Here is an 11,278-nt window from a genome sequence, read left to right on the forward strand (position 1 = left end):
AGATTATTACAAGCTGCTTGTTAATCGGTCTGCCAGCATCAAGAAAACCCCACTGAGATCACAGTGACCTGTTCTTGTCCCTCTTTGGCACTACCCATGAAATCACCAGAGAAGACATTTAGTAAAGTCAGCTCTTGCTCCTTGATAAGCACGAGTTTCCTTTTATCCCTCTGCCAAGTGAAGGATTAGAGAAGGACTTTCATCTTTTCCCTGTTACCGCCAGCCCACGTCAGCCTTCACAGACTAGCTGATCATTAACTTGAAAAGCTGAGGAAGTTTCTAGCCCTTCAGTTTGCTTGTTTACGTGTTGAGCCAAGTTGCTTTACAACCGGATGATTTTTGAATAAATAGGGTCCTCGGTGATGAAATATTTGACTCGGCTCCAGTTGGATATTTTCATTGCTTTTCACAGGTCACTGAGCAGGAGAGTCAATTTGACTGGTAGGTCAGGACAGGTCTGCCTTATGGTTTGCCATGTGCCTGCTCAGTAGAGGAGGGATGGGAGGAAAAGGAGTCTTCTCAGCAGTTTACGAAGCGGGGAGTTGATTGGCTATTTACTAGCTGTGTCTTCCTGGGCCTTTTGACCTCCCTAATTTCTCATTTCATCATTTGTCAGAAGAGGCTAAGAATAATAGCTAGCTTATGGCACAGCAATGAGGTCTAAAAATGGTATCGTAAATACCCAGCATATAGCAAGAGCTAAACCAAACAAAAAAGATAGCGCTTATTATAGTTACAGTCCATTTTTCCTTCTCAAATCCAGAAGTTTGAGATAGCAGAGAAGTCAATAAATAAATATCACATTCATACCCAACTTTATCTTCATGACCTCAAAGCCTGTGAAGGTAGCTACATCTAATCCCAGATCCACTGAAATCCTTCTTTAAATGATGCAGATGAACATAGAGATTATGATACTGCTATCAATTCAAAGTGATTCTCACTGATTTCAGTGTATGATATTCCTTGAAATCAAAGATTTCATGTGAAACGGGCAATAAAAAATTTGTAGGGTACCCAGTGTTTCTCTCCAGTTCTTGATGGAACAAACCAAGATGTTGCCTTTATGGTGACTTATCAAAAATGAAACTTCCATTTTTTAGAAAAGAAAGATGCTTGTTCTTTCCCCTTAGTTTTGCAACTGTCCCAAGATTTTGTCATCATTCTTTAGAAACGAAATGCTAATAAGTGTGCTACTTCATGGAGCTGATTCTTATGTTGAAGCATATTGTTTCACTTTTTTTCTCAAATTTCAAAAGGGTCAGGACTTGCCTTTAAGGCTATTTCCCGAGGATAGTGTTCATATCTCTTCTCTGGTTACTTCCCTTCCCAGCAGGCACACTCAAACATTGGATCAAGGAGTAAAATGTCATCTCAGGAAAAATGGCTAGCTCTCTAGTTATCCTCAAGAAAGAAAAGTTTGCTCTAAGAACTGGAAATGGGACAGAAAGCTGGAGGTTTGTGTATCTTGAATGGCAAAGATCCTTTCTCGTTCTTGTCTTGAATATAAAGCTTTTCTGAGCCTTAATCTAACCAGTTGTAGGGGAAAGGAGAAGGGAGAGTACTGACAACTATTTCAATTAATTTATTTAGATGGAGTGTTTGATGGGAGTCCACAGAAACATGAATCATAATATAGGAGTCTAGAGGGTTCAGTGGGTTGCCTTCACACAACAGGGAAAGCGACATAAAGCCCACGTGCAAGGGACATGGGGACTGTCCGGTCAATGTTTCTATAAGAAAGATAAACCCATTTGCTCAGTAATGGTCTCATTTACGTTTCCAGCTGCCGTGGTCTGTGTGACACTTCTCAACAGACTTGAATGTGACCAGATCAACTCTCCCCACGATGTTCTTGTGGAGTACCAGAAACGGCCTCAGCTCCTAATCTCCAAATTCATTAAACAGCGGCTTGGATTATGTGACCAGACATCATAGTTGGGCAGCTCAATCCTTCTCTGCAAATTCACAGTTCCAGTCATAATGTTGAAGTCATATATTATTTGTGGCATTTTTATATAGTTCTCATCCACATGGTAAAATCATAATTGAATGATTTTATAAAACCCTTTCTCTTAAAAATAAATTTGTTGAAAAGAATTTAATAACTTACATTAAATTAAGTTCAGATTTCGTTTTAAAATGAGTTAGCTAAGTCAGTCTAATAATTAAAATTGTAAAACTGTATTGTGACATTTGGAGTTTCATATGCAGCATTAATTAAGTTCACATCAAAATAGATCAACCACTTGTAGATTCAGTTATCCGTCACTCTGCTTCTGAAACCAATCCAGAAATTCATGTTAGGATGTTGTCAGGCACTTCTAGGTGTTGGACAAGTGACAGAAATTGATCATGCACATTCAAAATATTTACAGAAAAAAAGCCTCAGTGTAATGTTGGTCTCTATGAAAAAGCTACTCATAGGGAAATAGGACCATACTTCTTTTTTTTTTTTCCCCTGCAGGATTTTACTGTACCACAGAATAGGATTAGAGGCTGAGGTTTGCCCATGTTTGTGATTCTACCACAAGCTGTAACAACTCTAGATCACACATTGATTTTCAGATGAAAACCTTTGGAAATGCAAAGAAAGATCTTCATTTTTCTTCCAAAATCACACATGATTAAACTATTTTCTAACAAATTTTTCTTTTAAGGAAGTGCATTTCAAATGGGCTGTATTTTTAAAATTTCATTTCATTATTAACCTCATAGGCTGAGGAATAATAACAACTGAATTTAGACTTGAGTTCAAGATGTTAAAGTCATCCTTTTGTGTGACTTTGAAGTGGTCTTGCCTGCACCCTGCCCCGCCTATTCAGTTTGACCCTCTGGCAGGCATGGTGTCACTTGGAGGGTACACCATGCTTTGTATGAGTTGATGCTGCCTGGAGGGGGCAGTTCTTCTAAAGATGATACACTTAGGAGCTGGGAGGCATGGATGGAGGATGCGTGGAGGATGGCTTACAATCTTGAATAGTATGTAATGTTGTATACATATATTTATATTGTTGTGGCTCAAATAAAGTTTAATCCCAACCGTGATAGAGATTTTTTTGCCTACTGTAATCAATGACAATGAACAATCCCCAGAGAGGAACATCAGTCTGGAAACATTTTTGGTAACAGTTATGCTTGGAGTGTTTTTAAAGCCGTCCCAATAATTGACCATCAAATACCATGATTAGAACTAAAAGTAAGGTAGAATGACATTATAGTTATTAGGTGGGGTTTTCACTATGTTTCTTTTTTTTTTTTTTCAGACAAAGTGGACAGTACTTCAGAGTGTTCTCCATAGCCTTCAATTTGAACTTTTATCTGTCTGTTTCTGGAAAATCTTATTTTCCTTTCTATTGAGAGAAGAGGAGGTTATGGGGGCAGAGAGAGAGAGCATTAAATACTCACAGTTAATCCTCCTCTCAGCTCCTGTGTAGAGTGTGTATATGTGTGCACACATGCCAGAAATCTAGGAAACCTTTTTGATGATTCTGCCTCCTCATCCAATCAATCACCATGCCTATTAATTGATTCTAAGACATTTTTCCAAACTGTGCTTCAGTGAAAAGCCTTCCATGTCCTCAAACCAGATTTCTCCCAGCCTCACCCATAGCTTCCCACAGCACCCTCTACAGCTTCTTTAAAGTATTCATGACAGCTTGCAGTTGTGTTGAGATTTGGGTCTTTAATGTGTTTAGACTATAAGATTCATGAGGACAAACACTGCTGCTAAGTCACTTCAGTCGTGTCCGACTCTGTGCGACCCCATAGATGGGCAGCCCACCAGGCTCCCCCGTCCCTGGGATTCTCCAGGCAAGAACACTGGAGTGGGTTGCCATTTCCTTCTCCAATGCATGAAAGTGAAAAGTGAAAGTGAAGTCGCTCAGTCATGTCCGACTCTTCGCCACCCCATGGACTGCAGCCTACCAGGCTCCTCCATCCATGGGATTTTCTAGGCAAAAGTACTGGAGTGGGGTGCCATTGCCTTCTCCGTATCTCATTCTAGGTGCTTCATTTAAGTGAAGGATATATTCTCTGCAAACATTTCCCTTATAGACTCTCACTAAAATGCCTCTAGTCTTTGCAAAACCCATCCTCTCCTTATTCAGTCCATTGTCAGCTCAGCTCTCCCTGGCTTCCTCCCATGACATTCTACTTTGTGAGGTGGAAAGTTCTCTGTATCATCAGTGTGGAGTTGGGGTGATGTCTAGAACTTCTTGTTTTATCCTATAGCACGTGACTTTCCCCTCTGTCAAAATCAAACCCCAAATTCACCCTTTTTAGGAAGGTCTCCAAGTTTAATTCCCCTTGATTCGTCATACCTAGTTCCTTAGAGAGATACCAATGTGTTCTCATTTATATGCTTTTTTGAGAAGACTTGTACTTTTATGTGAACCTGGGGAATGGATGCCCAGCTTCATTTGGGAGGCTCATGTTTCCTTTCTACCCTTTGACTGCCATGGAGTGTTATCCACTGCAGGCATTCAGCCACTACTCAGCTATGCCTGCCTTAAGTCTAGGAACCACCTCTTCACCTCACCCCTAACCTCACCTGCACACTCATTCAGTCTTGCCCTCCTAGAAGTCAGTTCAAGAAACAGTTAGACTTGCAAAAATTCCTCTGATTATTTCTATTTATGGGTGTTTCCTTGCATTTTTGGTATGTTTTTCCTTTGTTCACTCATTTGTTATAAATCTACATCTCTCCTTTTTCCCCAGAAGAATAAGAAACAATTTATAAGGAAAAATTAAAGTACATCAAGATAGTATAAAGTAGACATAAGTGGGGGGAAAAAAAGAAAAAGGGAAGGGAAGGGCCACCACTAACAAAGCCTGAAGCTAACACCACAATGCGTTGCATATAGCCCATGCAGTGGCAGACAGTAGGGCCTGAAATGGCTCTGGGTTGCCCAGCAGTTCCTTCATAAAGAAAAAAAATTTACAGCGCCTCTAAGATAAAATGTGAACTAATCATCAGAAGAACAACTAGTCATGCTTCTAAGAAGTTAGAGTGTAGTGTAGTGGTGAGTGAGGGAGGTGGGGAGGGGGAGAGGTGTGTACGTCAATGCCTTTACTCCAGGTGGCTCTCAACACTGGTGCACGTTGGGGTACCGGAAAAGCCTTCAAAAAACACTATTTGGGGCCCCACCTCAAACCAGCTAAAGGGGAATCTCTCAGAGTGGGATCGGGAAGCCCTATTATAATAATTTCCCCTGATGATATGCAGCCTGGGTCAAAAGACACTGATTTAAAAGAACGAATAGTCTGTGAATCTAGCAGGCACTCCTCCAGCTGAACTTCTAGAAGTCTTTTGATGATGACTTCATTGGAAGAGTTATATACAGATCAAGCTCTTTTACTTGATTCTTACTCCTCAACAGGAACAGGATCCTTTTGTTTTAGTATTTTCAAGTGTACAATATGATGATTTGATAATACATACATTCTGAAATGATTACCACAGTCAAGTTAATTAACATATCCATCATCTCACATAGTTATATACATTAGCGAAGCTATGGAAACAGCATGTGTGTCTGTTGACTGATGAATGGACAAAGAAAATGTGTTATATATATGTGTGTAATATATACATATATACACACAATGGAATATTATTTAGCCATAAAAGAGGGGGAATCCTGCCATTTGTAACAACATGAATGAAACTGGAGGGCATTATACAATAAAATAAACCAGACAGAGAAAGACATATACTGTATGGTATTGCTTATATGTAGAATTCCCCCAAAAAATCAGATTCATAGAAACAGAGAATAGAATGGTGGTTACCAAGAGCTGGAGCAGGAAAAGGGGAGATGTTGGTCTAAGTGGTCAAAGGGTACAAATTTCTAGTCCTAAAATGAATAAGTTTTGAGGATCTGACATGCAGTATGGTGACTCTAGTTTAACATTGTATTGTATACTTGAAATTTGCTAAAAGAGTAGTTTTTTAGCATTCTCACCAAAAAAAAGAAACAATGTATTAACCATTTTATATCCCCAGCAATGTGCACAGTGCCTAACACATAATAAAAGTGGATTAATTATACATATTTTATCTCTCTCTCTCTCTCTCTCTCTATATATATATATATATATTACTATCGATTGAATTTTTGTGTCCCCCTCACCTAATTCTTATGTTGCAGCTCTCACCCTATATTGTGGCTATGTTTGGAGATGGGGCCTATAAGTAATTAGGTCAGTGTGGTCACAGGATGGGGCCCTAATCTGATAGAATTATTGTCCTTATCAGAAGGGACACCAGAGAGTTCACTGTCTTTCTCTCTGTGTACATATAGACTGGGAAAGGTCCATGTGAGGATGCAGTGAGAAGATGGCCATCTGCAAGCCGGGAAGAGAGCTCTCAACTGATATGGAGTCAGCTGAAATCTTGATCTGGAACTCCTAGCTTCCAGAACTACGAGAAAATAAACTTCTGTTATATTTATTTAATCACTCAGTCCCTGGTATTTTGTTATGGCACCCACAGCTAAGATATATATCATATATATGAATTACATGTGTATACATATATATATATATGTATATATAACCCCGTAAACAAACAAAAAAAATGATCAATTGATCAGTTAATACAAATACATAGCTGACTGCCTGTCAACTTATTTTGCCTGAATATTATCCCCTGACCAACCTTTCAGAATAACATATGTATATTATTCAGCGTAATTTTCTGTGTGAGATCATTACCAGCCAGTTCACCTCCTCTGTTCCACGTTTCACTCCAAACACACTGGACAACTGACGCACAATGCAATCTTAGTAAAACTCAGTCTTTGGTCCAAAATATCCTCAGTAACTTTTCCTGTCTTATGTTTACACAGTTATGGAATAGTTACAGAATGTTAGTAAGTGCTCTGTACTATGTAGGTACTTAACAAGGACTAAAAGCTATCACCTTCAGAAATACAACAAAATGAGTTTAAATTTTATATCCTTCTTCTAAAAACATAGCTCTTAACATTTGGATTCATTTAGGAGACCGTTGATAGCAATCTATGGACCAACTCCACAGAAAAAGGCATGTTCACACATGTAACTCTGAGTTTGCACATAATTCGTGGGTTTGCACACCTTCCTCAGGCTGTCATGGCAGGATACCTGCATCCCCTGCCACAGGCCACAGTCCTTCTGGGTGACCCTAGTTACAGTGCTGTCCTTGATGTTCTGGTTATCACTCCCCTCCAGCCACCTCACTCCAGTGCTAACAGCTGTTCTGGCTACACCACCTTTGTCGTTCCCTAAATCCTGCTCACCCTTTTGTAAATAGTTCAGTAAATTCTCTCAGTTTCCTAGTTTAATTGTGCTATCTGGTTCCTGCTGGGGCCCATTAATACAGCCTCCAAGATACATCTGGGGACCCAGAACCATTTGAAAAAATGTAAGAAGCTAAAGTCATTCTATGTGCAGATCTTTCTATTATAATGTGTGGTTTTTTTTTTTTTTTTTTTTTTTACTGCAAAACAGAAGTTAGTATTTTTCTTCTTAACTGGTAGAGTACTTTAAAAAATATATAACCTTCTATTCAAGACTGTATATTTGTATTTAAAATTCTCCTGGAACGCTTTAGGACTTGTAGCTTGAAAAACAGAATGTTCAACTTACATTTTCTTAGCTGGCTGCTGGGCATCCCGTGTATGATAGAACTGAAAGCTTGAATAAAAGACAGATAAATGGCTTCTACTGCTTGCCTCCAAGCTACATGTTTCGTCATCCTGACATGGAAGGAAATTAAAATTGTCTGACATACTGAGCTTCATAAAGCCACACTGTTCCTCTCCAGGATCCTGTGTGCCTCTAGATGTCTATACCATGAGTAGATTTTTTGGGGGGATTTGATCTACAATCTTCATCTCAGGATTAAAACTTGAACAAACTCAATCCTTAGTTATTAGGGTCTCTCTCTAACCCTTTAAAAAATAAACTATACAACCATTTCATTCATCAGTCCACCTGGACTTTCTCTACCTCTTAATAATCCTAAAATTTTGGCCAGTGGGTCTACCATCCAATGTCTCCTAAGATGAATAACTGAAGATACTTATAATTTGCAAACTGCTTCATTATTTACTTCTTAAGGGTTTTCCTCATTTCTTATTTGCTTTTTTAATCCTTCCAAATAGTTGTTACTCAATATAGAATCAGCTTAACATTTATTTTTCTAAAAACTGAGCAATTTTCACTTGAGAACAAAAGCTCACCATTAAATCACTTTTCCCCCTGAAATTTTAAATGTTATTTAAACATTATTTTTATAAGTATAGTTTAAAAAATCATCAGGCAAACAACCTAAAAACGAGTATCATCTAGTTTGTATAGGATTAGTAAAAAATTACCCTCCAAAAGGCAGTAGTTTAAGATCATGTCCATTTATTTTCTAAATTTCCAAAGTGTTTTAGAAAATCTGTTACTCTCTACAGTAGCTTAGTCATTAACATTGTGAAGCACTGGGTGCATTCCAGAGTTACAGAAATCATTTGAATAATCTGATTTTGGCCCCTCCTCTGTTAGAAAAGGAAGTACAGATCTTTAAAAATCTGGTTTCTTCTTTTTACTTTCATATGAATTTACTTTTTCATCTGAGTTTATGGACATTTGCATTTGTATTTTCTCCTAACATTGTAACCAACAAAAACCAATGATGTGGCAAATAAATGTTACCCATGTCCCACTTACTCTGGGTAAATAATCAGCAGTGGACACCAATTCCACTAGCCAGATCTGTCTCCTACACTGCCTGGTCCTGTCCTCTCCTTTCTTCACCTTGGACTCCAGAGATCCCACCTGTTCTAGAGCTGGTTCCATGATTGATTTAAGGTTGTAATGCCATGGGCTAGCATGCAAGTAATAGAACAAATATAAAGGACCTACTATGCACAAACCACAGTTCTAGACATTGTGGGAAAGCAAGACACAGTCACCTCCTTTAGACAATGGACAGACATTCTACTAAGTTTGAGGCACTAAAACAAAGGTGTGGATAACTACAATTCAGAGATAATTGGATAGACTTGAAAAGAGAGGTGGAAATAAGAGTGTTCTAAGGAGGTATTGGACTTCCCAGGTGGTGCTAGTGGTGAAGAATCTACCTGCCATTGCAGGTAAACATAAGAGATGCGGGTTCATTCCCTGGGTCAGGAAGATTCCCTGGAGGAGGGCACAGCACCCCACTCCAGTGTTTCTGCCTGGAGAATTCCATGGACAGAGGAGCCTGGCAGGCTGCAGTGCATAGGGTCGCACAAAGTCCAACATGACTGAAGCAACTTAGCATGCACACAAGGAGTTATCAGGAAAATGATGGTATAGAGGTAGAAAAATTTGAAAGGGTTTCTTGAACAAGGTAGATATTTGAGATGAACTTTATTTAAGGGCCACAATTCTAAAAGGACTCTAAGGAGGGTGTTGTCATCAGAGGGAAAAAAAATGAAATAAAACAAAGGAGGCAAATACAGGACATATATAAGAATCGTGAAGAATCCTGTTTGGCTTGATCTGGAAAGCTAGCTTGGGGTTCTATTATGTGGGACCCCAGAAGTCGGGGTAAAGAGATTGGATCTTATTCCCAGGCAAAGGGAAGCGACTGAAGCACATAGAGCAGAACCGATCAGTAGTCTGTCAGGATAAGAAGAAGAAGTAAAGTTGAGATAATTAAAAATAACAAAAAACTTCACCAGGTGGAGGTGACCAAGATGTGACTAATTCCCTCCCACAACATTCCAACATTACAGAATGGGTGGAGATGGAGTAAAGATAAGCTCCCCTGTAAAGATGGTCCGCCAGGCTCCTCTGTCCATGGAATGCTCCAGGCAAGAATACTGGAGCAGGTTGCCATTTCCTACTCAGGGGATCTTCCCCATCCAGGGATTAAACCCACGTCTCTTGCATTTCCTGTATTGCAGGCAGATTCTTTACCCATTGAGGCCCCGGGAAGCCCTTAAAGATAAGTTAGGGCTGCCAAAAGACATTATTTTTTTTTGTTAGACTAGGCAGCTCCCCTACTTGTGAAGGTCAGTGCCTTCAAATTTTCACCTAATAAGTGAAATAGCATACATATTTTAGAATAAAAATTCCCTTCTCATGTGAAAATGATGTGTTTCCAAAATCTTTCTCTTGCTAAAAGGCTAAGGAAAGTTCAAACATGACAGAGCCAGAGCAGTAGCTGTGGGAGAGAATGGCATTTAAAGGGCTAATGAGTGAGAGATGTCAGCGGTGATCTCAGTATCCATTTAGATAAAACTTCTTATGGCTTTGTGGCTAATAAAAAATCTTCTTTCCCTCAAAGGATAAATGTAAAGTAAAGACTTGACTCACAGATAGAGAAAGCAAACTAGTGGCTACAGAAGGGGGGGGGGGTGTGTGCAACCTAAGGGTGGGGCAATGGGAGGTGTAAACTGCTGAGTGTAAGACAGGCTCAAGGATGTACTGTACAACGTGGGGAATATAGCCAGTATTTTGTAATAACTGTAAATGGAAAGAAACTTTTTAAAACTGTATAAAAATTTTTTAAAGATTTTAAGAGTAAACCAAATAAAAATGAATAAATAAAATTAGAAAATAAAAGGAGGTTCATCAGTCTGCATCTCTATTTCGGCCCTGTAAACAGGTGAATGTAGGAATGCAGACACAGACACAGAGAACAGACGAGAACACAGTGGGGAAGGAGAGGGTGGGAAGAACTGAGAGAGCAGCACTGACAGATATACACCACCATGTATAAAATCGATAGCTAGCAGGAAGCCAGTGCTCTGTAATGACCTAGAGTGCTGGGAAGGGGGTGATGGTGGGGGGAGGCTCTACAGGGAGGGAATACGTGTATACATATAGCTTATTTGTGCTGTTGTACAGCAGAAACTAGCACAGCATTGTAAAGCGATTCTCCTCAAATTAAAAAAAAATAATAATAAAGGCTCAGTGAAATCCTGTCACATGCTGCAACGTGAATGAACCTTGAGGACATGATGCTAAGTGAAATAAGGAGACATGAAGGGACAGGCATCATACCTAGAACAGTCAGACGGTTATGAGAGACTGAGGGAAAGCCTGTACTGGGTACAGAGTTTCAGTTTGGGGTGGTAAAAACAAGTTGTGGAGATGGATACAATAGTTGTGTTGTATTGTATTGACAGCTGTATTGTATTGACAGTTGCTCAACAATGTGGATGTACCTAATGCCTCTGATTTCTATGCTCAAAAAAGGTTAAAATGGTAAATGTTATAGTAGGTACATTTTACTATAATAAAAAAGTAAAAA

General features: G+C 39.2%; 1 protein-coding gene across 4 annotated transcripts in view; it reads left to right on the plus strand.

Annotated features, from left to right (window-relative positions):
* UPP2 (uridine phosphorylase 2) overlaps positions 1-3,602 on the plus strand; it is a 37,980-nt gene extending 34,378 nt beyond the window's left edge. For all 4 annotated transcript variants that reach the window (XM_086354000.1, XM_086354027.1, XM_086354018.1 and 1 more), the window contains one exon: positions 1,787-3,602. In XM_086354000.1, the coding sequence (XP_086210126.1) occupies positions 1,787-1,938 (152 nt within the window). In that variant the 3' untranslated portion in view covers positions 1,939-3,602. The remainder of the gene's footprint in view (positions 1-1,786) is intronic.
* The last annotated feature ends 7,676 nt before the right edge of the window (positions 3,603-11,278 follow it).

Source organism: Bos grunniens, chromosome 2, assembly GCF_055505025.1.
Source record: "Bos grunniens cultivar Pamir isolate PY7600 chromosome 2, Bosgru_T2T1.0, whole genome shotgun sequence".
In the NCBI taxonomy this organism is placed as follows: Eukaryota; Metazoa; Chordata; class Mammalia; order Artiodactyla; family Bovidae; genus Bos; species Bos grunniens.